We start from the raw sequence: 26,624 nt of genomic DNA, 5'->3' as shown, positions 1-26,624 counted from the left end.
TAAGACAATCTAGAAGTTGAGACTGGAAAATCTGGAAACCAATTCATGTGGAGAAGCAATATATTGAAATTGTATAGTTGAGAGTGCATCCTTCTTACATTTGTAAGATGAAATTTGAGAGAAAAAAATGACAATAAAACAGGATCCTAGTAATTTAAACCAAGGGCCTTCTCTCTTCATCCTTTTCAATTTCTATTTGATGAGCCATTTCATTGTCTTTGCCATTGTTAGCAGGTGGTTTTGAGGTCCTGACATTTGAAGAAGCTTTGTTCTTGGGCTTGTAATCAGGTAATAACTTCAACGTAATCCCCATGCCTATGAGCAGCAGCCCCGTCGCATGTTGTTCACTTAATGGCTTCGTGAATATCAAGTAAGATAGCAATAATGTCACTGCCTTTCTAGCAGTTGTTATCTGTGACAGAATTCAATTGTTATTAGTTGTTACAACTAGGATGATCACAAATAGTACAAGGTTTAAATCATCACATATATTCTCATTCTTTAACATTTATGTTACCATCCATTTTTAGTTCTAGATATTTATAGATCAACACAGATGAATAGGAAAGTTTTATGACCAAACTAGGATTAACGTAACAGATGTATTCAATGTTGATTCACAGACCATATCATCTTTAGAATGCTGAAACCTAGAGGAGAGCATCATTTCTGAAAATGTTTAAAAGAAAAGGCTAGGACAATAGTGACGCTGTTGACATTTATGGCATGCTTGAAAATGCATTCAAAACTCCCTAACTTAGCACATGGAGGAGTGGCAAGTAAAGTGTGAAGTGGTTTAAGAAGCGAATAGTACCATGGCTGTAGTAGCTGCCCCAAATAGGGCAATGAGTGAGAGAACAGAGACTTGGCCGATGTATGTTGCCATAGCTTCAAAAACTAACACACCGTATACGTATTTGTGCTGCATACAACATGTGGTATTTGCTAAGAAAGTGTATTTCACCCAGCAAATTAGGGAATGAAAAGAAGGAAACAAGGGAGAAAGGTTTTTTTTTATCAAATGTAGAAAGAGAGAGAGATTACTCTTACCTGAGAACATGAAGTCCATGCTTTAAACAATTCACCCGTCAAAAGCATGGGTGGGATCAAGAAAGGCAATCCAACGACGGTTGAACAAAAGAGCATCTCCATCTGTTCAATCAGTTTGGAATTAGGTTTCCCTTTTTCATATGTTAAAGTCAACCAACCACAGGAGAAAGGTTGGGACAATGAGGATCACCTGTGTGGTTTCAGGATTCATAGTAAAGATAGCTTCTTGCAAATTACCAAGAAACGAGTCCATGATTAGAGCGCCCGATATCATGACCACACCAAGAATACTAAAGTTTGGAGATGTTTGTGCATCTGCTAAAGTGAAGATGATCAAACCCACCACCAAAAGTACAGCCGAAATGTATTCATGAGGTGGATATTTTCGCCTGAGGCCGGGTATGAAAGCACCCATTATCATCACTGGCAAAACCTGCAACATCAAATCTTGATCAATTCAATAGAATTCAAATGATTAAATCTCTAAATTGGACTAAATATTTGGCCATTTTTTTTTTCAATTTTTAGTTTAGTAAATGTTCTATACCCCTTTGCAATTCCATGTTAGTCCCAAAATTTCAAGTCATTGTCACATCATAGGCCTCAATTTTCATTCTAACATTCTTTTGCAACATTAAAATGAATTTATGTTTTTTCATTTGTTCGAGAAAGAAAAGAGTGAGTTTTTAAAAATAAGGGTAAAGTTCATATATTTGTGGGTGTGTATGTAAATTAGGCAATATAGTTTATTAAAAAGATTGCAAGCACTAAGCCTGTCTGCCCATTAAATACAAAAGCTACCAACTGCATACGACCTGCGACGTAATAATAGCTTAAAGTGAAGAGCTCTTTTCACATTTAGGCTCAGTTTGTTTGTTTGTTTTTTCAATTAATCTTATAATCCACACCCATAAGTTTCTATATTTTGGAATTGATGTTTTCGAAAATGAAAAACCATTGAAAATTTTGAAAACAGAAAGAACAAGTTTTTGAAAACTGATTTTTATATATATAAAAAATAGCTGAGAATTCAAATGGTTCTTTAAGTAGTCAAAAAATTCATACAAAATTTCATTTTAAAAAAAGAAGAAGAAAAAACTGTTAAGGGCCCCTTCGTAATTACGAGAATTTAATTGAAAAAAAAAGTCAACTCAATTTAATTAAAAAAAAAACATTCAAATTAAGGGTGTTATGAACTTTGCTCGTTGTTTGGCACAACGAGTTTACATCAATTTTATACTTTATCAATTTCGTACACCGTGAAGCTCACAACTCTCAACTTATCATTATTCAACTTCTAACCCCGAAAATGCATAATTCAACTATTCTAAGAGAGGAAAATAAATCCTTCCATTCGCTCTATTTGTCGGATCAATGAAACTCAATCGAAAAAGCTATCAATGAGATTATCAACCGACATTCGTAACGCCAACTCATAAAGACAAGTTAGTTTCCAATATGTTGTATTCCCAAACAAAAAAGAAAGAATTCCATTTCATATAGAACAAGCTCAATTTGCCAAAAACTGCAAAATTTTACCTTTGTAGATTTGAACATAAGCTGAGCTGGATAGTTAAGAAAGGCCAAAGAACCTTTGGTGAGGCCATGGGAACCCATCAACACAGCAGAAAGCTTGACATAAGTTTTCCAAGGATTCACCATTTGTTTAGCAGTGAAGCCTTGAAGATAAATCAGAAACAGATACACAAATCCTTGAATAAATGTGAAGTACCATCCATAGCTACACCAACAAACAAACATATAATAACAACACAATTACTTGAGTTATGAAATGAAATTTCAAGGCCATAATTTCTTTTCTTTTTCTTTTTTGTTCTGTCAAAAGGCTCACCTGAATTGTAGCTTGTTATATACATATTCCTAGAAATTAGACAGAAAAATTGAGATTCAGTTCAGTTAATCTTTGGAGAGTTTGCAAGTAAGAAGATCAATGTCAAAACTAAATATCAGCAACCCATATTCGTCTCATAGGTTATAAGATTAAATAGAAAATACGCCCATTTGTGGATCCTTGAATGAAAGAAGCAACCCCACCAATAATTGGCTAAATTATTTAAAAAATTCATAAGATAAAAAGGATCAGAGTGAGGCTCTCAAGAGTTGTAGACTGAGAGGCTCTCAGCTTCTCTGATCATTTCTTGTTTCGGTGTTCATCTCTCTTTCTTTCTCGTGTTCTGAACATCAGAGGTTGTGGTTCTTGCTTTGTGCATACCCCATTTTTGTTTTTTAACTACCCTTGACATTCATAGACTTTCATAGATGTTTGAAAACCATTGATGGAGAAGAAATCCATTAAAATTATAAATAAAATTTAGGACAATGAACGAGTGTCGTGATGTTGGGTCATTTTTAATTCTTTTTTCTTCCTTGATATTGATGGGTGGTAGTACCAACTTACGAGTTACCCATGCTTCCCTAACAACCCGCTTTATCCTACTATGTTTGGGTGTTAAGAAAACTAGTACGACTTAACCTACGATGATTGAGCACAACCCATTCAATCTTAGCCTAGGCGAACAAATGATGGTTATTGGTTAGTGTTTGAATCCCAATTTATTTTAGATCACCGCCACATAATTTCCAATCTCAATTGTAGTTGGATTTCCAGTATAGCAATAGTTTTGAAACATTTACTAATGATCAAATATAATACTACAGCTTATGAGAGAAAATGAAAGTGGGGATATTTTCTGACACAAAGGTCAAAGTTCATGACTACTATCATGTTTTTGAATAATTTGATTTGATTTAGAAATGGAATATCAGGGAAGAATCTCTAGCTTGACTGCTAAAATCGAAGGGTAATGAATTTTCCGAGTGATTTTCTTTCCCCTCAGACTTAATTTTCTCGAGAAACAAACAGAGTAGTAACATGCAACCAAACAATCACAAAATCCTTCCAACAACAAACCGAAAACTAGCAATAGCCTTCCGAAACTAATAAAAACAGAGCAGAAAATCCATTGAACCATAAAACAAATTTTCTCAGCAACCAAACAGAAAAACAAAAAAAGAAAAATACCTCACAGATGCCATTGACTAAGTAACCAAAGAAAAACCCAGAAGAGCAAATGAGGAACTGATGCCATTTAGGCCTATCAGTAAGGGAAATCCCAAAGAGAGTCCGGACTTGCTCGTCGTTCTTCATAATGTATGTTGATGGAATGATGGGCAGTAGAGAAAATGGGAATTGAAGGGATCAAGAAGATGAACCGACGGAGTCCATTGAAGGAAGTTGCATGTTTGAGAAAGAGAGAGAACAAATTGATTGAAAAATGGGGTTTTATAGAAGTGACGAAACGTAGGCGCGGGGGAGACGGTGAAGGGGAGAAAGTGAAAGTCTCTCTCTCTCTATTGTTCACGTTACGTTCCAACCGAGTTGCTGTGCTGTGCTGGCTTTTCTCGTAATCCTCATTTTCTTTTACTCCATTTTCCATCTTAGCAATCTTATTTCTCATCCCCTCCTTCTCAATTTACTCCTCCTCTTACGCCAAAATTAAACAAAAACCACTCAAATAGTTTGAATATTTACTTAACCGATCAACCAATCCGAGTGAATCACTAAATATTTATAGGAATAAAATGTTAAGATTTTGTTTGATAGGTTAATGTCAATTTAGTTTTTGAAAATTAGATTTAGAGACGATGATTTCACAACTAGATTAGCATAAAGTATATATATATTATATGCTTTAGTTGTTTAATTTGTATATTGTTAAACTAATAAAATCAGGTTAGTTTCACTTATAAAAATTTAAGTTAAACTAAACTATTTTAGTTATCCAATCGAGAATATAAATTTGGTAGAAATTTGAGTTTTATTTTTTAAATGTCTTTTTTTTCTTTTTAATATCTATGGAAGTCAACAAGACGATGTAAAATTCTAAAAAGAAAAAAGAAAAATCAAACGATTTAATAAAATTAAAATGCATAAGTTATCTTCAACAAGTGTGTTATTTAAATCTATCAACATCTAACTTCTAATCATCCACTTACAATGAAGAATTAAACTAAAAAATGTGTAAAATAAAATTAAGCAAAAGAGAATAAATTGATTAAGAACAAAATACTTTGAAATAAGAATTTAAATTTTGAAACCAACGTTTTCAAATATAACATAATAAATAAAATTTCAAATTATATACCTAATAAATATATTTAATATAGATGATATAAAATTTTATTATATTTTGTAAACTTTTTTTTTTTTGCATCTAAATATATATTCAAAAGAATATAAGATATTAATATCCGCTCGAAATTATACACACAAAGGGTAAAGGGGACTGCCTCCATCATTGACTTTTTTTGCGTCATAGTCAATGTCGTCCATGCGATCATATGAGGTTTTGATCTAACGGGCAATAGACACTCAAATGTTTAGATTGGGGTGTAGTAGATTGCAGCTCTACTCCGACGTCGTTTAATTAAAAAAGGGAAATTCCACACGGGTGGGGGGCAGGGGTATATAAGTAATTTAACAGTTTACACTTTAATATATCCAAAAATGTTATGCATAAAAATAAATAATATGTAAAAAGGAAAAGGGGATTTCCCTAAATATTAGAAAAGAATAAAGCAGTGTTGGTCTAAATTTAATTTTGATATTATTTGATTTCTTTTAGTTTTATTAGTATTATTATAACATCTTTTTGAACTTTTATGCACATATATATATATATGTGTGTTTATTTTTGTATTTTATTAGTTTTCTTTTGGGAATTTAGCTACAATATAAAAAGAAGAATTATCAAAAATAATAAAATTTTAAAAAATATTTATAAATATAGTAAAAGTTTTCGATTCTATCAATAATACATATTGATAGTCACTTATGTGTTTCCATCAGTGATATTGGTATTGATAGACGGTGAAAATTTTACTATAATTTATTTTGCTATTTAAAAAATCTATAATTTGAAACCAATTATTGTATATTGCAAAAACCAACTAAAATAATTAACGTAATGTTATACGAGTTTACTTAATAACACCTAATTTTTGTAAATAGAAAAAAAAAACTAACAAAAAGTTAATACACACTTTTTGTAGGGGTTGGACTCGAATTTATTTCAATATTAAAGTTATGATTAATAATGATTAATTGTACATGAAAAAAAAGTCAACTTTTAGATTTTTTTTTTTTGAAATAAACATTTGGAAGCCGATATACGAGCATTTTGATTACGAGTTCTTAACGACATCACTCATCTCCATCTTGAAAGTAGATTGATAGATGAGGAGATTTATCGCTTAATTAGCATCTTCCTTTAGTGTTGTTAGTGTTCGCTTTGTCCATAGAGAGCGTAATTCGACAGCTCACACTCTAGCAAACAAGGGTTTCTCTATGATCTATCATTCTTAGTCGAAGTTTTTTCCTAATTAGTCAATGAGTGGTGGTTTATTTATTGGGTTCTTCTCTAAAAAAAAAGTAACTTTGTGAAGTTGTTGTTTTGAGTTGTTAGAAATTTAAGGCACAAAATATGTTTAGGATTAGGCAATACCAAACATTTAAAAATATACCATAGGGATTGAAGAAATAAAATGTACTTTGAGAAACGAGATTATTAATTAAAGGAAGAAGCAATAGGATTATTTAATTACCAACATTAACTTTACCCAATGACCTCATTTTACTAATTTCCACTTTTCCCTTTTGTCTTCTTTCATTTTTCTAATTATATATATATATATATATAAAAGATCCCTTTTGTCTATATATTTCTAGTTATTAATATTTTATTTATTATCAACATGCATAAATAAATAAATAAATAAATGTATGGGAAATATTTAAAAAGGTCAAATAACTTTTTTGGAGATTGGAGAAAATCTTCCACTCTAAGCCTTGAAAAATTATATTTTAATTAACTTTTTGTGAACTATTGAGATATTATTTGAAACAATATCATTTTAGTGATTACATGAGTGATTGACTCAACAAGTTACATTAATAATATAATATATATATATATAGACAATTTGCATAATTTATGCATTAAGTATTTAATTACCCTTATGAGTTAGAATTATAAATTTGATATATATATATATATACTATTTAGAATTGACTCGTGTATAGAAGACTTTTAACTTTATGTTTTTCTTTTATCTACCATTAATGTGTTGATACTAAAAGCTAAACTTGTTTAACAGAGGAAATAACATGACCTTGCAAAATGAGAACATTTATACACAATACGACAATGCATGTCACACACGATTAGATGCTTGAGTTATAAAGTGAACAAGTGCAAAAAGCTAAAGGGATTGTGACAACCAAATGATATAACGAGAGCATACTTATTTGGTCGGCTCGACTTTTAGGGGTTTTTTTTTTTCTCTATTCAAATATGTTATTGTTTGACTGTGATCGTAACTTTTTTATTATTATTAACTCCACGTAACAATTAGCATTGGCTAATGAAAAAAAGATTAAAACATGTCTTCTAGTTGGTCTCTAACATTTATGAAAGCAAGAAATAATTTATTAAAATTAGTTGAATGAAAATGGGGGTTTGATTGAAGAAAACGATGGAGTTTTGGAGAAATAAAGAGAGCAAATAAGACAATTCTGTACATGTGGGTGAAGTCAAAGTAAAAGGTTTTGCCCAATCGCCAAGCATGCCTTTTAATTATAACATTTATCAACTATACTTCTTAGACTTAAATCAATCTCACCTTTTTAATTAATGTGGCCTTTTCTATTGTTTTTTTTTTTTGTACATTAATTCTATTATCACTATGAAATTCTAAATTTCTTCAATTAAAAGAAACAAGATTATTATATTAAGGTTGAATTTGGGTTTTGAATAGGATTGTTTTAAGTTTGTAATTAAAAGTTATATTAAAAGAAGTTCTTCGTAATATGTGTACAAGAATTTAAGGGTATGTTTGAGAGCGATCTTTTCTTAGAATTTAACAATCCATTCATCTCTATTCGTCAATGGCCCAAGCCCAAGTTGTCAAATTTTGCGCAATTTGGTCGTTAGGTTTATGACAAATTTGATTGAAAACAATAAATTTTTTCACTACAAATTGGGATGAAGGATCTGAATTTGAGACATTTAGTGTGAAGTTGATGATCCGATCATCCATTTTTCATTGTAGTACGAAAAAGATTGGATTATTGGCAAAATTCATTTGTATAAAAAATGATTGACGTTTAAATTTCATAACTACACAAGGGTGTTTAAAAATAAAATTTAATTAATAAATGGTCCATTTTGGCTACTATGGGAAGAGTGAATAAAATCTTCCATCTATACATTTTACATGCCGATGTTTGGTAGGATCAACACGTACGAATGTGACGATTTCTTAGGCATGTTAATTCGAAAACGAGACCAAACCGAAGATCAAATCCTTGAGTGGCTTGCACCAACAACGCTTGTAGACGAGATCTCAACCCCGACACATTTGTAGAGGAAAAAATAAAACTAATAAAGCAACTTTTCTAACAAAATGTTATTTGAAGTTTGAAGTTTGAATTAATCTAACAAAAAACGAAAGAAATATTTTCTATTCATAATGAAAAAATGTCAAGTAGAATTTCATCAACCAAACATCCCAAAATCTCTCCTTCAATTTCTAACCCTAATTCAATTTTCTCATCAACACCAAAAATCTCCCATTTCCCTTCCCTCTCCATTTCTCTCACATAACTTTCCTTCCCTTTGTGAGACAAAAACCAATCACACACATATTCATCATCTTTGCCATTCTTCACCCTAATTCTTCGATCATCGTTTCTCACTCGTTCGTCAACGTCCTGAACATCCGCAAGTTCACGTCGAAACAATTCTCGAATCAACCAATCCAACCCACAACGCTCTACTAATCTACAACTTTTTGATAATGAAATTGCTCCTTTAACTTGCTCTAAAAGTCGTCGTGTACTTTCATCTAGTACCTCTTGTTCTTCATTATCCTCTCGTATCAATAATGCATTTACCTGTAAAACAAGTAAAAAACTTAAATGAGCCGCAAAGATTTCAATATATTTTGTTATATTTAGTAAATAGTTTCAATTATTTTTTTTATTTCACTTAATACGGATAATAAATAATACAAAATTTAAGGATTTAGATAGAAAAATATGAACAATAACATGTAAAAAATAATGATGATGATATCAAAAGATAAAAATCTAGAAAACAAGTCAAATATACTACTAAGTTTAGTTTAAAATCTACTTTATTATTATTATTATTATTATTTTAATTAAACCCTAATTTTTTTTAAAACATACGGTGTCGTTTCTTATTACACGGGCGAATCTAGTATTGTCATAAGAGAAATTGATTTAATCTAACGGTTCACAATCGCTCGTTCTAAATCTCAACGAAAATAAAACGGATCGTAGGGTAGGAAAAGATTGACCAAATATAGAAGATGACAAATTCCATTATAGGTGTGAAGTACTTTGAATTATTGCTCACCTCTTCGTCGTTTTGTGCGTATGCGGCTGTCGTTTCGTTCGAATCTTCACCGACACATGGGAAGTACATTTTCCCCATTGTACCGTCGTCGGACCAATCTCTCCACGACGGCGACGCCAAATCCTCCGCCGTGAAATCGCTCTCACACCAGCTCGAACTCTTACTACTACTCGTCGTCGTCGTCGTCGTCGTCGTAGTCGTAGTCGTCGCGGCTGCCGTGTAAGTGTAACGATCCGGCGATTCGGCGAAATCAAGCGGTGGAGCCGCCGCCGTCGTCTCGTCGATCAAGTCTCTAAACGATTTCCATCGAATAATGTCCTTAATCTTAACAACAAAATCGCCTCCGGTTTCTCTCTCATCTCTCTCTGTTTTCTTCAAGAGCCTCCGCGAGAGGCTTCTGGGGAAGATCCTGGGCGATTTCACAGACGGAAGTGAGATCCTCTTAACGGCGGCGACGACGGCGTGGAAAGCGAGAGCTTTAAACGACGTGGGTTTTGGTTTAGGAGATGCGAGTCCATTTGGATTGGTCTCGTGAAGAAAATCCTTGAGCATTCTGGTGGGTGCTTCTCGATTAAGAGGAAAAGGGGGAAATGAGAGAGTGGGCGCCGCCATTGAAACAGCTTGAAGAAGAACAGAGGAGAAATGAATTGAAGTGAGTGAATTGAGTGGGAGTGATGGGGATGTTTATAAATGGATGGAAGAGGGAAAGTGAGAGGCAATTTCGAAGATGGAGTTGAAAGTTTATGAAGAATTAATTAAGGGTTATTGTGAAGAGTGTCAGTGAGTTTCAGCCATGGCTGAGTGAAGAAAGCAATGTTGAGAAAGGAAAAGGACAAAAGAGGGGGCAGAGAGATTTGAGTTAGAGAAGAAACTAAGAAGGATGCTTCCTTTTTCTTTTTTATTTTAATTTATTTTTTGGGTAAATTAAATTATATTTACATCAAAGAAAAGTTATTTGTAATATGAGAAAAATGGAGAAAGCTTTGGGATTGAGTGAGATCTTGAATGAATGATGAAAAAAGCATATGTTGTTTTGTTTTGTAGTTTTGGACATACAAAAATCACACATAACATATGCTTTTTTTTTGCTTCATATTATTATCACTATAGACCTAGTGGGGACTAGTTGAGTTGATTCTATGTACCTATGTTGGAAATAGAGATGATGCATGACAATCGAGCATAGTTTAAATAGAAGATAAAACTATAGGTGATCATGGGTCAATTGGAGTCGGTTTTTCAAAAAAATGACTATATAGTCGACTTAGTAAATGACCAATCGACTCGATTTTTCAGTCTATCATGCTCATCTCAAGTTTAAAAGAAAAGAAAAACGACAGTAGAGGTCAACCTAGCATGAGAGTCCTCGGTTTATGGTTTATTTGTTAAACTTAATTTGGTTTGAAATTGATAAATTTTTGTGACGTAAATTCGTTTTAATGATAGTTTTTTCTTTCTTTCAAATTCACTCCAATTTTTTGGATTTCTCACAATTTATATCTCACCCAAATCTACCAAATGTTAGTGTATAAGCAATTTGACAACAAAGATGTGATATTAATAAGATACATCGATAATAGGTAAAATACAACATTTAGACTCAAAGAACATTAAGCATGGAAATCTATATTACACCTATATAACAATATATATATTCAAGCTTTCCCTTCTCAAATTTAATTTTTAGTCTTACAACCAATATATTTCTTTTAATTAAAAAGAACATTTTCTACTCATTAAATCAACATGAGAAATTAAAAGAAAATGTGTACATGTTTATTTTTTTCTCAAGGAGAAAACGAGAATAAGAGATTATGTATGATTTCGCAACGTGGGGTGTGTGATTTGGCCCAAAATTTAGACATATTTTACAATCTCACTTTCAATTATTATTCCATAGTTGCAATGATTTACACATAATTAGGCAATATTCAATGAAATCATATAGGACAATATATTTTTGTCCCTAAATTTTTAGATTTACATGACCGATAAAATCTAAAACTTTACTTTATTTTGTAAATATTTTGATCATTTTATTATATTTGATAACACTTTGTAATCTTACATCATTTTCCATGTTAAGGTCTATTATTAGTTAATTTGGTATCCATACCATTTTTATCATCAATTTTGAAACATGTTTATCTATTACAATTTCTTTTGCATGAGATTTATTGTTATCATTTAATTAAATTTCATTTTATGGATGATTGTGTTTTGGTAGCCATCATCCTTTACTAACTTTAGTGACCATTTGTGCCAACCTCTAATCACCGTTTTTTACTAACCGCCATTTCAAACAATAGTTTTTCGCAGCCATTGGTAACCATCTTAAATTGTTAATTAAAGATATATGTATTAAAGTTAACAAACTTCAAATTATTATTATTTACCTCGATCTTTATAGCCTATTTATGTTTTTTTTTTTCTATATTTTTGTAAATAGCTTTGTACCGAAAGAAACTTAGACGGCACAGATGTAAGAGTGAAGACGGCGTCGTTTCAACAGTTTCCCAATTCCCATCCACACAGAGCTTCGAACAACGCAACAGCGTCTTCCTCATCCTCGTGTGCCGTCCTCCGAAAAGATAATGGCGGCACACGTGTCTCTCAACTACTTTCCCTCCTCCTCTTCCTCTTCCCCTTCCCTGCTTCGCTCTCCTCCTCTATCCTACGCCAAACGCCACCCAGTTTCCGGTGAGTTCAATTCTCTACATAAATTTACACTGATTAACCTGCAAATCTACTTCATTGTTTCCTCCATTTTCCAGCTTTACTTAATTTTTGTGTTTAATAGCCGTTCCTCTTATCTTGTGTTCTTCTATTCCAAATTTGAGTTGGTGGGGCTTGTTTTCTTGTCATATGAGGCATTTGGCTGCCCTTGTAGTTGTGGCCTTCTCACTTGTGCATTCCCATTGTGTTATGTTATTGATGATTCTCTTTTGTTGTTTTTTTTTTTTTTTAATTTTTTTAGGATATTAGCAGTTTGTATCTGGGTTTCTTTTAATTAGAGTAAATTTCAGCCTTCTGTCCGCGGAAGTTTCGTTACAGATTTTTGTTCATTTCAATTATTCAATTTCTGGGATCTTTGTGTCTGGTGGAATTTTGGAGGTTATTCTCTGAACTGCATGCTTTCACTAAAGATATTTGGTATTAGTGAACTTTCTTGGTGACCTGAGTCGATTGAGTTTATGATTTTCAATTGTTTCAGTTGCAGCGCTGGGTGATGATCCTATAAAAGAATGGATTCTCTCTGAAGGAAAGGCAACACAGATAACAAAAATTAGCCCAGTTGGTGGTGGTTGCATCAACCAGGCAAATCGTTACGACACGGATGCAGGGTCTTTCTTTGTGAAAAGGAATAGGTAAGAAACTCTGGGTTCTTATAGTTGACAGGTGATAAAATGAAGTAATAGAAATTGTGAGCAGTTATGAAACTTACTCAGGAGCATTGGACCCTCAATGTTTGAAGCTGAGGCTCTTGGTTTAAGTGCAATGTACGAAACCCAAACTATCCGTGTTCCTAAACCATTCAAGGTTCGAAGATTTTCAGTTCTGGGAAAAGTTATACTTCATTGCCCAGTCATTATTCATTCACCCATCGTTTCACTAGAAGTATGAACTAAACTTAAACTTATTTTACTTGTTACAGTTCGGACCATTGCCTTCTGGTGGTTCATACATCATTATGGAATTCATTGAATTTGGTTCCTCCAGAGGAAACCAGGTGAGAAATGGAGCATCCTCTTTTTCGTGGGAATTGATATGATAACTTATAAATCTACCCTTTTACACTGGCCTCAGTCTGAGCTGGGAAGAAAGCTTGCTGAAATGCACAAGTCTGGAAAATCTGATAAGGGGTTTGGTTTTGATGTCAACAACACCATTGGCAGGTAGTGTTTCAAGTAGAAGCGTAGGTCGGAGATAAGTACCATTATTAGCAATTGAAGCAGAGTAATCTCAGTAAGTTCTTATTCTAATTGTGTGACTTATGCTCCTAGTACTCCACAAATGAATACGTGGTCATCGGATTGGGTACGGTTTTATGCGGAGGAAAGATTGGGATTTCAGCTGAGGCTAGCGGTTGACCAGTATGGCGACAGTACGATTTATGAAAAAGGTGAACTTTGTTTTTGGAGAATAACACTTGTGTTAGTTTGGTTGACATTCAACAATATAAGTATAATCACTTCTCTCAACTGTCTCATAAAGATAAATGAGATGACATTTTAGTTGGATGTTGAACGTGTTTTTCAGTTTTCAGTTTTGAATGATAAAAGGGCTGTTATGTTCTGACCACTTTCTTCAAAGTTAGTAATGGACCCTAAAAGGACTAATATAACCTTAGATTGCTTTAGAAGATTAGGTATTCAGATATGTATTGTAGGATTTAGTAAATTCTTGTCATCATGTTGTGATGAAGAATTGTGGCTTTATTCTTTGTATAGACAGCTGCCCTTGGCTATCTTTCTGATTGAAAATTATGGTGCTACGAGAATGCTTCAAGTGTAGCTTTTGCATTTAACAGGACAAAGGCTGGCAAAAAGTATTGGACCTCTATTTGATAATGTTGTGATTGAACCGTGTTTGCTTCACGGGGACCTGTGGAGTGGAAATATCAGCTCTGATAAGAATGGAGAGCCTGTTATACTCGACCCAGCATGTTATTGTAAGTTCAACTTTCCTTGTGCTTTATCAATTTGGAACGAAGCAAAATTGTGCTTGGTTACAAAAAGAACAGATAGATTGAAATAAAAGTAAAAGTAGAAGCAGAGATAGTAGATCTATGAATGAAGGTCGGAACGCTAATACCTCCTATTTGATTGGGTTCATAGGAATGCCCTTTTGTCTTCAAATTTCTGTCCAAAGAAAAGTCATTTATCTTAGCAAGTGTATGGTTTCTAAGGCTAGATTTTTCAGATGGACACAATGAAGCAGAATTTGGAATGTCATGGTGTGCTGGATTTGGAGGTTCTTTCTATGATGCTTATTTCAAGGTATCATTCCAAGTTAATGGACTCCTGATGTAGCCATTCCTCTCTATTTCTTTGCTTTTAAGAGCTCTTGGATATTTAGTTTTTACATTTTGAAATTTTTGGTCAACTTTTTCAGGTTATGCCCAAGCAACCTGGGTTTGAGAAGAGGAGAGATCTTTATCTATTGTATCATTACCTAAATCATTATAATCTTTTCGGTTCCGGGTACCGTTCATCTGCCATGTCTATAATTGATGACTATCTGCGGATATTACAGGCTTAGAAATTCTTTTTCCAAGAGAGGTTTGTTTGGTGGTTCATAGTCCATTTTGGTGCTGGCTGCTGCTTCTTAGAGCTGTATAGAATATGTATCCATTTCTCAACTTCTCTGTATTTCTCTATGCCATGCAGCTGAAAGCTTAAAGAGAAGTCATTTCTCTCAGGCATTTACTTCCAATCTAACAGTTAAGTTCATGTAGAAGGTGTACATAATTCTTAAACCACCAAGCATTGCGAAATATATGTTAAAATTCTAAAGAGATTAATGAATGACAAGGGATTCAAATAAATCAGAATTGGTGAATTATTTTTTTGTAGGGACAATAGTGGATATTGGAACTAGTAACAGAAAAAGGAAAAAAAAAAAAAGATCCAGGTGACTCGGAGAGCTCGTGAACTTTTAAATTTTGAATTTTTTTGAATTAGTAATAAAAGATAAGAACTGAGTTTATTCATTTGCGTAGGATTTAACATTTAATAACTTACGAGTTTTTTAGTTATCAAATATTAGAAGGTTTGAGAGTGATGGTCGAGATGGTCAAAACATGCGTAAGTTAACTTGGTTATTTATTCTCAATTCTTAGCCTGGTTTTTCCTTTAATGTTTTAAGTTTTAGAAAATGTTAGTGGGAACTACATAACAAGAGTGGAATGAGTGTTTGATTTAGTTTTCAAAAATTAAAATAAAAAGTTTAGATGATTAATAAATGGAATCTAAACTTTTAAGTTTGTTAGTTTTGATTTCCTGTCTTGCACAATAAAAAGTTATCTAATAATTTAAAATTTAGTGCTAAACAATAAATTGAAAGTTTAAAATCTGAGTATAAACTTTTTAAAGTTAAATTTATTCAACACAATTTTGAAAATTCAAAGAGTACTTATGATCCAATTTAATATTAAAATACACCACCTAGACACCTAATACTAATATATAATATATCTCCTACATGAACTTTTTTGGATCTGCCACCGCTCATATCTAGCATGTACGGTGTCTAAAACATAAAAATAAAAAAATAATCTAGCATGCTTAGAGATCTTCAACCATTAGTTGAAGTATTAAACATTCCAATCCAAAGGAGCAGCTCATAATACGTTCATTACAATCCCAACTTCTCAAACCTAAGTTAAAAATGGGGTCATTTTCAGTAAGACAATGAAAAACAATCTGAATCACCAAGGCCCTTGAAGTTGAAAGTGACCTCTCAATGGGTGCTCGATAGTTCACATATCAAGTACGCAATTTTCAAGACTCGAAGATGAAGAAGACTGTAAATGGATTTGCCCAACAAAATGAAGGGATGCATGATTTTAAATTTCAACTCACGGACTTCTATCCTTTCCAACACTAGAATTCAACTACATACAAATACAACTAAAAGAGTTCATTTCATGCTAAATATGAACAGTAACAACAAAGTTGCTCATATAAATTACAAGTAAAAGAAGGAAAGAACAAGAAATTAGAAGAATTGAACCTGCTTTTTCGCTTACGTAGCTTCCAGTGAGTGATCCTTCTCTCAGAGCTGTTGTGGACGCTGCCTTTTCCGTCTCAGTTGACTTCACATACTCCATCCCCTTCACTCTCCTTCCTTTCTTCTTTTATGTTTAGGTTAAAAACGGTGAATGAGGAGATCTTATACTGATACTCCTCCTTCCAAACTTCTTCGCAGAGCAACCAATAGTGTGTTTCTTAGATTCTTAACTAGTGATGGTTTCCAAAGTAGGAAATAGTCATCCTGTAGGAACTTGAACTGATCATTTTTTCAAGTTAATGCCACAGTAACTAGTGTTTCACTATCAAATTGTGCAACTTAACGAAATCGTCTAAGCTTAGCTCCTCCGGTCTTGACTGCAAACAAATCAAATATGAAGAAATCAATTAACAGATTCTGAGGAAACAAAAAATAGGCAGAGTAGAGATAGATATGCGTTACAGTTGGGAGAAGGCTAGAATCTTCTAAAGCTTTTTCTATTTCTAGGGATGTGCATATGTGTTGAAGAGACTTTCTTAACATTTTACGCTTTCCATTGAATGCTGAGTTAACCTGTAATACATTAACAATCCAAGGCGTGTCAAAAGACAGTAGCAAATACGTCAAGGAAGAAATTAAGACGCAGTAGCGAATTTAGTAGCTCACTAATATAAGTTTAAAAGTGTAAAATTTGAAAACATGAAATTTGTATACAGTCATATTATACTATAGCAACACGGGCTGTAGGCACTTTCTATGCAAATGCAGTGATATATTTTGGTCGAGCCAAGATTTTCACAATAGTGAAAGAAAACGTGTGAATTCAGAGCAAAATATATAACCATTGAGAAGAAACTTTTGGTGGATGAAACTGCAGGATAGTCTGCAGCTCGCTTCAGCTTGAAAGATACAACAGCTGCATCAACCTATAAAATCGTAAACAAAAAAAAATTAGTTTTCAAATTCTGTGTGAGTGAAGAATAAAGTTACGGATAGAGTTGGAAGTAATTTCATATGTCAAATGTTCTCTAAATCGGAGTTTCATTATCTTTTTCTCCTTATTATTCTCATTCAGGTGGCCGGAAAATGTAGGAAGAAGAGGCTATTAAATATGTAAAGACTTTGGTGGTTATTTGACGGATACTTCTAGGAAAAGGAAGAGAAGCAATTAGAATACTTCAGCAAATTACAGATCACTTACATTAGGCTGAGGAAAAAAGTTTGTCCTCGGAACTTTAAATTTCAATTCAGGATCTACAAAGGAAATGAGAGAGAAATTTTATATATAATTTCATAAAAAAGTTGCAAGTATTGAAGTTATACGTGGAGTTGGTTATTTGTTTATCGATGCACATAGGAGCAACTTATTTTATTTTTCATCCAAGTCTAATATAGTTTAACTCTGCTTAAACAAATTTGAAATATTTAAACCATAGTTTCCATTAGTTAGATCTGAATTATTTGTTTAAGATTTTGTATACGTTAATCATTAAAACCTGACAAAAAAGTAATAAGAGTGAAATAATTTCCAACTTTAGAAGGATAATGCTTAGATAGGTTGTTAAGGTTTGGTAATTTGAATCAAGTAATCGATCATTAAATCAGTTCCTTTTAGGAGATAGAGATCTCAATGCATTCATAAATTTTGAAGCGTGTCTGGATAAGAAACACAAAATTGTGAACAATATGGAAAGAGTACAACTAGTAGGGTACCTGAATAAAAATTCACAAATACATTGATGGGTCGATATTCAGATGTCCTCAGAGATGTTTCCACCAAGCGTAGAGCAGCCTCTTCCTGATAGTTTAAATACAGATCAGTTTCACTATAGAAAAGACATAGACAATATCGTAGCTAAATTGAAACTTGAAAGTTTGAAGATTTGTTTTTCTTTTTTTTCCTTTTCTTCCCCCTCTCTCTCTCTCTTGTTTTCTTGTTTTGTATCTTTTCTTCTTTGTATAACGAAAATAGATTTTAAAATTAACCAGATAAAAAGAATTAACCACAACAAGAAAGTCCTAATCGAACTTGTTCTCCAGAGGTAAGAAATAACTAGATAATGTAGTGGTTAGAGCCGGTCGAATATACCTGGAGTAAAAGAACAACTTCTGAAAAAATGTCTCCCATTGGAAGAAGTTGTTTAATTATATCTGTACTTATATTGAAAGGTATGTTGGAGACTACCTGCCGACAAGAAATTCAATTAAGCTAATTTAGAATAAAATAGTTCACTTCAAATAGGTACACTGTTTGAAGAATAAACTAAAACATACAACATACTTGAGTTTCCCAAACAATGTATACAAAAATGACAAACGCTTTATGATCAAAACAAAAACTTCATGCAACCATTGAAAGATATCAATCTTGCATAAGCACTGGTTCTTGAAATTATCTAAGAAAATGCAAGAACTTGAGAACCACTGCATAAAAAATAAGAAAGAAAAAAACACCAACACCAACAACGACAGAAAATGGTTACTGTACTGGGTATATCTGACACAATACAAGCAAACGTGAGAAGTGAAGAAGCATATCTAGCAGAAGTACTCACTTTAGCAGGTTGTGATCTTGCTTCAGACAACTCAATACTTTTGAGCAAAGACATCATATGTGAGCTCACATTGCATTTAACAAAGTCCTCATTCAAAACCTGCATGTTCCAGTTGGAATAGTACAACATTGTCTAGACTGTAAGATTAAACATGGCAAATTTTATATTAACTACCTATGCATCAAGAAACTTTTAAAAAAAAGCTCGTCATATACATAGATCACAAAATTTATTGGCACCACCAATCTTAAACATGGCAAATATAATTATTCCTGGCACCACCAATCTTATTAATGTCTGCTAAGCAACCCCACAAGAAGCATTTTTTAGTGATTTTTTTTTTCTGAAGAAACATTTCCTAATGATGAAAAATGAATCTGAAGAGGGTGCTTGTTGAATGGGGAATATTCAATGATGCAACGTCAAGTGTTGCATAAAAGATTGGCTAGTTACATGACCCATCTCACCAGTAGCTTTCTCGATTGACTTAATTGTGAGAAAACTTAACAAGAAGAAAATGAAATACCGCCTTATAGGAATGATCTTCTTAAATAAGAATTAAGATGTTTTAGTCCTCAAAGAAATTTGATCAGCAATCCTTCTAAATTATCACGAAAGGGGAAAAAGATAATAATACTGATGATGTCAGATATAACTTACCTTCAATCTGTTTGTGTTAGCGAATCTTTCATCTACTAGACCAGCCATATATGAGTCCTATACTTGAACAGTATATCCAAAACAAGAAAGATATGAGATGTCAGAGTGCATAGTCAAAGTAAAAGATAAACTTGCATCTGAGAACCAAAATTTCAAGTTCTTATTTTCATTGAGTAAAGGATCCTTTAAAGACTTGACAGGTTAAACAATCATGTAACATTTGAACAAAGATTCAAACATTTTAGGTTAGAATGAGCATTATTTGCCTAATAAATTTCAAAACGCATTTTCCCATCTGGATCCAATAATTGATATCTGACAGAAATCATTCATGAGAGAGAGAAAACTAACCTTCTCAACTGCAAGTACCGTTGCTCCTGAGTTAATAAGGACATTGGTTAACGACCCAGTTCCAGGCCCAATTTCCAGTACCACGTCACCCTCTTTAACATTAGCTGCAGCAGCCAACTGCTCGTTAATTGAAGAGTTCAACATATAATGCTGCAAACATATAAGATGCCAACAAATCAACCGATGCTCATCTTTGAGAAGGGATCATCATCAAATCAAACTTGCCGTTAACAGTTTTCATACATTGAATTAAATCCTAATAATACCCTCCAATGTCCTATGTTCAATCCCCATATTCACAACTTAACTTAAAGCTTCATTGTCTCCCTAGTTTAGGGTAGGCGAAGCTTCTATGGGCATTAGTAAGATGGGCTGTGAGCTGACCATAATGCAAGAAATAAACCTCAATACCCATTATCAAAATAATCATTTCCTAATGATTTATGTGAACAAAAACGTTAAATACACATAGAATAAATCTCCCCAAAATTATCCAGATACATGGTGTATTCTCAAATCTCAAATGCTATCCAGAAGAAAGGCCACCTCCCGTATTCCAACATATAATCGAAGAATATATTGTATATATCATCTCTCTCTACCTCTCCATGTACATATCGGGACTTCCACACAATTTAGAATTTACAAAACGGAAATTACTGATTATCATAAACACTTCACAATTTCCCCAAACTTTCCCCGTATTTCAAACGCAGCTATAACAAATTAGCATCATACATTACTTAAACAACTAGAAGATAATCATATAAACAGGGTGTCGGGGAACGAACCTGGCCGAGAGATTTTCTAGGCACGCGGCCTTTGGAATTGAGAGCTCTTATAGTTGAATGATAATCATCTGGATTGACTCCTTCTCCAACTCTGACGGAAGCAGCAGAACAAGATACAAACGGAGTAGCCCACCGTGAGCCGACGACGGAAGTACTAGGTGGAAAATAGAAATTAGGGCTCTGTGTAGAGCTCGTGGGTGAAAATGGCGGGAGGAAAGGATTTGGAAGGGGAGATGCCGCCATTTTCTTGCTCTCCGCAACTCCCAATGCGAACGAACTTTGGATAAAAGTATTTCCGAATTGAGCAAAAATGTTGTTTTGGTTAATGCCATGAAAAAATTGTATATAACAAATTTTTATTATATTTATACATATTTTTATTCATTTTTATTATATTTCAAACTAATTTTATTAATTTTGGAAAGTAAAATAAATTTTAAATGAATAAAAATATTTTAATTTTGATTTAAATAGTATAAATTTAAGGAAACACTTAATCGAACCGTCAACTTTTAAAATGATAATGAGTCAATATTTTCTATATAGTTAAAATAAACAGTGGTGAAGAGTTCGTACTTGATAGTGTGAATATATGTAATTTAATTAAATAAAAATGGAATTGTCTATTGATTTCTTCGTTAGTGAAATTGATTACAAGTGAAAGTCTAAGTCTTTTAAGTTATTAGTTTACTAAACCTCGATTACTATGGATAATCACAATGTCGCACTTAAAAAACTCATTTGTATTAAGATATTTTGGAATGTTTATACAACAAATTTAATGTTGTCTAATAAACATATATCAATCAATATGAAATTTTCAATCCATCATTAAATCGTCAATTCAATAGATTAAACATCAATATAAACACGGTATAGTTGTAAATGGGCCGAATTGGATTGTGTTGGTCAAACTTGGTTTTGAACTTAGCTTATATCAAGTCAGATCGACCTTTAGGGTTGGGATTCGGTGAGGACTGAGGAGGCCAAGGTTAAAGTGAGGGTCGGTGCACGTAAATTGATAGAAATTCGATGCGTTTGTTAGACAAAATGATGATTTTGGTTTACTTTTAAATTCTTCATTTTGTTTCTTGATATTTTGTTAGAACAAACAAAATGGTAAGGTGACAACAGGACTATAGTCTTCTACTATATTATTGCGTATGATTTATCAATGAAAATACGGTTGGCTGTTTAGTATGGACATCATCCATCCTTGAATAAAAATTTGGACGAATTTATCATAAAAGAAACTCATTACTACCAACAAACCAAAGACAAGTTTTGATAAGTAAAGGTATCAATACTCTATAAAACAGAACAAAATCAAATTTGACATCGTCTTAAAAAAAAAAAAATATTAGAAACAACAAAAGAAAACAGTAATCATACGAGCAAATTTCTTAAAATTGGAAAAACATAATCGTTTCAAATTTTACAAAATTTGTTCGGGAAAAATATTGCAAAGCAAAGTATAATAAAAAGTAAAAAATTGACCCCAATCTTTTAAATTTGTAAATTTCGTATCTATCAAACAAACATTAAAAATAAAATTGAATCAATTAGACTAATCAAAACTTCAAAAACAAATGAATCGATCAAATCTAACCAAACTACGTAAACATTCATACTTATATTAACAACGAAAAATAATCGATTAGATTAAGTTAGTATTTTCAATTACCTAATTTTAGTTTTATATCTTAAAAAAATTAATTAATTTAGTCTCCAATAATGGTTAATTTAATTTTATTTCATAAAACAAAATTGAATAGATTTGATAGGAAGAGGCTAACGTATTATTTGAAGCTAATAAATGATTAGAAATAGTTATCTTAAATTGGACTCAAAAGCCAAGTTGTTGAGATGTGGTTTCCCAGAAAGTGATTTTCCTATCCAAATCAAAACGACGCAGTTCTGGAGCCCACAAAAAGTATAATTCTCCATCCAATTGCTATATTCCAAATATTAACACTTTTGTCCTTTTTCACTAATTATTTTTTTATTTTTACAATTAATTTATGTTGCCGATTTTTATATTTCTAATTTAACGCTCCGTTTCTACAACACAACAAATTCGAACGGCCCGTTTTCTGTCCGTTTTCTCCTTTAGACCTTTGCTTTCATATTCTTAAATTTTCTAACATTTTAAGTCAAATTTCGATCATTTTTAAACTATATATTCTATAAAATTAAATTTTAAATTAATATCCCATTTAATTAATTATATTATTTAGGAATTTTTTCAAAAATATAAAAATTCCACCAATTATTTACCTTATCCGCAACAAAATCACTAAAAATGACAAAATTTATTAGACTTTATTTTTCTATAAAGCGTAAATATTTTATTAAATTTTTTACAATTTTTATTAAAAATTATATATTCACATAGTAATTTGAACTAAAAAATAGTAATTAAAGACATACATATTTTTTAATTTAAGAGTATGCTTAGTTTTTTATATTTAATCTTATAATTTTAACAACTCACGAGCCTAGCTAATTTACAAAATGACTCATTTAGCTAGCATTTACCTTTTCAGGTTTGTTCATATCGGTTTTTGGCTAAAATTAGTGTTGGGCCGTTGGCCGCCAATTTTCTTCATAGTGGTATTGTCGACCCCGATCACTCGTTGACGTAATCGATCAATTTTCATCCATTGTTTTGGTCTCCATTCAAGATAGTCATAAATTTAACCCTAGAAAAATCACACACATTATATAACATTATCATAATCATATGTTAGATTAAATATATAAAATGTATATCACTTAGTATGAGTGATCATTAGTCGGTCGAAGTGTAATTTTTGACAAATCCGACCTCGAATCGACCAGTAAATAATTATTGAAAATTTTTTATTTGAAACTTTTCGAAATCGACATCTCTCGTTTTCTGACCGACTGACTTCAATTTGATCTGTCGCCTCATTTTTTAGTTTATTATACTCACCCTTATCACTTGGTAAGAAAAATCTTAAACAAACATCTAACCGTTGTTTTTAGAATCAATTATTTAATATTATTTGTTACTATTAATTAATTTAGAAACCATATTATTTGTATTGAAAAATGGCAAATTATTGAAGGAATAATCAATATCCATTTAGCAACCACATGAATATTATACAATAAGAATTAAAGTTAGGTTTAGGAAAAATCCAATCTTCACCTTTCGTTGCTTATTGTCTTCTTCCCTCGAGCAACTTGGTGGTTGTTGCACTTACTTGTTTATTTATTCTTATATTTTCAAATTCAAATCGATACGGTTAACTATCAGTTATCTTCTTAAAAATCGATGGTTCAATTTTTATCATTAAAAATGTAATAGTACAAGATTACTTTAGCTATAGTAACAATTTTCTATTACTCGTGAAATATAGTTTGAAGTGACGTGATTCAAATTTCATGTCACTTGAATTACGTTCGTTCATCATATGATATATATACCTTTAAATTTATTGGAGCTTTCAGGGCATGATGATATAGATTGACTAGAGAGTAAAAAAAAAAAACGCTTTTTTATAAATAACTTTTATTTTAACTATATTGAAAAGAATATACGAAGACCAAAATTGTTTCAAATGACTTGTTTTTCAAATTAAACACTTTGATAGTCAAACTCAACGTTCGTGATCATAAAGACTAAATGGCAACACGAATATATCCCACAAACAACTATTTTATTTCAACCTACTATGCCAACAACTTATTTTTATCAATACAAGCATACCCAATAATAACTTATATTTTACTCTCTTGGATTTGTTTGATGAGACGTAATATCATCAAAATTACTCGAAATGAGAGTAGTAAAAAAAATTGGTATTAAAATCGGTTGAAACATAATGATTTAATATTACATTACAAACTCATCTCATCAGACACTCGTTAGAGGTTTAAATAACACCATGTCGTATTTAAGAAGCGGTTTTATTTCATAATCCACAAATCATAAAGAATACAAATACTAAATCTATTTTGAAACTCCATTAAAATATATCAAAGATCCAAAAACCAAACAAAACCCAACACTAATTTGATTAAGATGGGTATATGCCCTTCAAAATATTCACAACTTTTCATCAATATAAAACCCTTCAAATTTCTTCATCTTCTTCTTCAATTCAAACACCAAACAAATTAAAGAAAATCAATCCCACAAAATCCCCATGGCCGCCGGCAGAGAAACCAAGAGATCCGCCACAGTTTCCCGCTGCATCTCACATTCGCAACCCAACAAATCACCCGCACGGAGGTTCGTCGGAGTACGGCAGCGCCCGTCCGGGCGGTGGGTGGCGGAAATAAAAGACTCTTCTCAGAGAGTCCGCCTTTGGTTAGGCACTTACGACACGCCGGAGGAAGCCGCCCGAGCCTACGACGAGGCTGCCATTGCTCTTCGCGGCGAAAACGCAAGGACCAATTTCGTGTCTCCGGCGACCGGTTGGTCACCGGATTCGAAAGTCTCGAACATCGGCGTGTTGAAAGCGAAATTGAGCAAGAATCTGCAGAGTATTATAGCGCGAACGAGCGAACAGAGCAAATCGTTGAAGAACAGAGTGAGCGATCGGTTCACCTTTGGGAATATTTTCAATTTCAGAAGCTATCAGTCGGCAACAATGGCGGATTTGACGGCCATTGATAAGGCTGCTGTACAGCCGAGCATAATTGTACCCCATGTAGAAACCGATCGTTCCGGTTCGTGGGATAGCAGCGATGGCGAGGGAATCCGGCCACTGGGGTTCAGCTCCGATGGGTCGGAGGTGGCGGGAGATTGGTGGGTGGATCGAATATTGGAAGATGATTGTTACAACGAAGGTTTGATGAGTAAGAGATTTAGGGTTTCTTCTTCGGTGGTTGTTCCTCCAACGTTTAGTGGCTCTCCTACCTATGGTGAATGCTAGATTTTCTTAAGCAAATTAAATTGTAATTCCTAGTAACAAAGATGAACACAACTCAACTAGCATAACCTAAACTAATATCGATTCCTAAATTGGAGGGTCGATAGTGATTAAAAAAATTATTAAAGTTGTTTACACCAAATATTTAGTTTAATTGTTTGGAATTGGATTAGGGGATGGAAGTTGAAACTATATGTATATTATTTGAATGAAATATTGAAATATTTGCAAATTATATGTTTGGTGGTCTTAATTAATATAATTCTAAGCTCAATATAAGTATGAGTCTTAATCTTTCCATGACAAAAACTATCAATTTGTAATATAATTTAAAAATTATTTGATAAAAATGTAATTTAATTACTAAGATTTAACAAATAACTTAGTCCCTATACTTACCTTTTCTAACGATTCAATTCTTGGTAATCATTTTTTAATAAATTTAATAAAAAAAAGTACATGTATAGGCCAATAAACTGTCCGAAAATTATTTTTAAAAATCGATAAAGACTAAACCCTTTTATAATAAACTTTACACTTAATTTATTTGTTTTTTTAATAATTTAACTAAATTATTGTAATTTTTTTTATAAAAAAAGATAACGACTAAATTATGCGTCTTTTAAAAATATAAAATATTGACAAACTATTTACCTTTTGTAAAATAAAATCACTAAAAAACAAAAATTATTAAACTTAATTACTTTATTGTTTATAAATGTTCGGTAAAATGTTCTATTTTTACAAATTTTTCTAAAAATTAAATTATACTAATTTCAGTTTACCGAGTACTAAATAAAGTTGATAGACTAAAATAAATTAAAATATTTACAAGTTATAACCAAATTATGAGTTTTACTAATAACAGTCACGATGAACTTCTATCATTGTAGTATATGAGATAGAATTTAAAAAATTTAAATATTCTGTAAAAATTACTATTTTTGAAAATTCAACTCATTTTAAGCGTATATAATTAATAAGAATAAAAAACAACTTTGTATAAATATTAATTAAAATATTTAAAAAGTGAAATCATTGAAATTTCCAAATGACTTCTTCATACCCTATTTAAGTAATGATGATGCCATAATGGTCTATTGTGAAAGACTGCCCCCA

At 32.3% G+C, this 26,624-nt stretch overlaps 5 protein-coding genes across 5 annotated transcripts; 2 read left to right on the top strand and 3 right to left on the bottom strand.

Moving 5' to 3' along the window:
• Nucleotides 1–42: 42 nt before the first annotated feature.
• LOC101208286 (UDP-galactose/UDP-glucose transporter 2) lies at nt 43–4,501 on the bottom strand. Its single transcript, XM_031882260.1, is given in 7 exon segments — nt 43–412; nt 815–1,027; nt 1,030–1,152; nt 1,241–1,483; nt 2,590–2,791; nt 2,903–2,931; nt 4,094–4,501. Coding segments are annotated over 7 exon segments (1,194 nt in total). The 5' UTR covers nt 4,220–4,501; the 3' UTR covers nt 43–154.
• Nucleotides 4,502–8,561: 4,060 nt separating this feature from the next.
• LOC101208043 lies at nt 8,562–10,363 on the bottom strand. Its single transcript, XM_004133841.3, has 2 exons — nt 9,513–10,363; nt 8,562–9,025 (listed from the first exon to the last, which is right to left on the bottom strand). Exons 1-2 carry the CDS (start codon nt 10,122–10,124, stop codon nt 8,597–8,599), a joined length of 1,041 nt encoding a protein of 346 aa, XP_004133889.1. The 5' UTR covers nt 10,125–10,363; the 3' UTR covers nt 8,562–8,596.
• A 1,614-nt stretch (nt 10,364–11,977) lies between these two features.
• LOC101207798 (protein-ribulosamine 3-kinase, chloroplastic) lies at nt 11,978–15,060 on the top strand. Its single transcript, XM_004133840.3, has 9 exons — nt 11,978–12,212; nt 12,727–12,880; nt 12,962–13,052; nt 13,168–13,242; nt 13,320–13,408; nt 13,517–13,635; nt 14,044–14,184; nt 14,436–14,512; nt 14,628–15,060. The coding sequence occupies exons 1-9, from the start codon at nt 12,107–12,109 to the stop codon at nt 14,772–14,774; spliced, it is 999 nt and encodes a 332-aa protein (XP_004133888.1). The 5' UTR covers nt 11,978–12,106; the 3' UTR covers nt 14,775–15,060.
• Nucleotides 15,061–15,799: 739 nt separating this feature from the next.
• On the bottom strand, nt 15,800–20,917 carry LOC101207555 (ribosomal RNA small subunit methyltransferase, chloroplastic). Its single transcript, XM_004133839.3, has 10 exons — nt 20,602–20,917; nt 19,811–19,960; nt 19,460–19,516; nt 18,800–18,898; nt 18,334–18,429; nt 17,958–18,042; nt 17,446–17,498; nt 17,087–17,170; nt 16,707–16,817; nt 15,800–16,621 (listed from the first exon to the last, which is right to left on the bottom strand). Exons 1-10 carry the CDS (start codon nt 20,842–20,844, stop codon nt 16,556–16,558), a joined length of 1,044 nt encoding a protein of 347 aa, XP_004133887.1. The 5' UTR covers nt 20,845–20,917; the 3' UTR covers nt 15,800–16,555.
• A 3,859-nt stretch (nt 20,918–24,776) lies between these two features.
• LOC101214775 (ethylene-responsive transcription factor ERF071) lies at nt 24,777–25,508 on the top strand. Its single transcript, XM_004134289.3, has one exon. The coding sequence runs from the start codon at nt 24,777–24,779 to the stop codon at nt 25,506–25,508; it is 732 nt and encodes a 243-aa protein (XP_004134337.1).
• The last annotated feature ends 1,116 nt before the right edge of the window (nt 25,509–26,624 follow it).

Source organism: Cucumis sativus, chromosome 3 (assembly GCF_000004075.3).
Source record: "Cucumis sativus cultivar 9930 chromosome 3, Cucumber_9930_V3, whole genome shotgun sequence".
Lineage (NCBI taxonomy): Eukaryota > Viridiplantae > Streptophyta > Magnoliopsida > Cucurbitales > Cucurbitaceae > Cucumis > Cucumis sativus.
The sequence above is the reverse complement of the archived record's forward strand: the minus strand, read 5'-3'. Positions and strand labels throughout refer to the sequence as shown.

Bases quoted from the DNA above. Each gene is read 5' to 3' on its own strand.
- LOC101208043 (XM_004133841.3), bottom strand. From the start codon at position 10,124: ATGGCGGCGCCCACTCTCTCATTTCCCCCTTTTCCTCTTAATCGAGAA. The intron at 9,026-9,512 runs GTGAGCAATAAT...CTTGTTTTACAG, and splicing joins ACGCACAAAACGACGAAGAG to GTAAATGCATTATTGATACG.
- LOC101207798 (XM_004133840.3), top strand. From the start codon at position 12,107: ATGGCGGCACACGTGTCTCTCAACTACTTTCCCTCCTCCTCTTCCTCT. The intron at 12,213-12,726 runs GTGAGTTCAATT...CAATTGTTTCAG, and splicing joins CAAACGCCACCCAGTTTCCG to TTGCAGCGCTGGGTGATGAT. The intron at 13,636-14,043 runs GTGAACTTTGTT...TGCATTTAACAG, and splicing joins CAGTACGATTTATGAAAAAG to GACAAAGGCTGGCAAAAAGT.
- LOC101207555 (XM_004133839.3), bottom strand. From the start codon at position 20,844: ATGGCGGCATCTCCCCTTCCAAATCCTTTCCTCCCGCCATTTTCACCC. The intron at 18,043-18,333 runs GTATATTCGACC...TTAAACTATCAG, and splicing joins AAGTTGTTCTTTTACTCCAG to GAAGAGGCTGCTCTACGCTT. The intron at 17,171-17,445 runs GTAAGTGATCTG...ACGATTTTATAG, and splicing joins ACTTTTTTCCTCAGCCTAAT to GTTGATGCAGCTGTTGTATC.
- LOC101214775 (XM_004134289.3), top strand. From the start codon at position 24,777: ATGGCCGCCGGCAGAGAAACCAAGAGATCCGCCACAGTTTCCCGCTGC.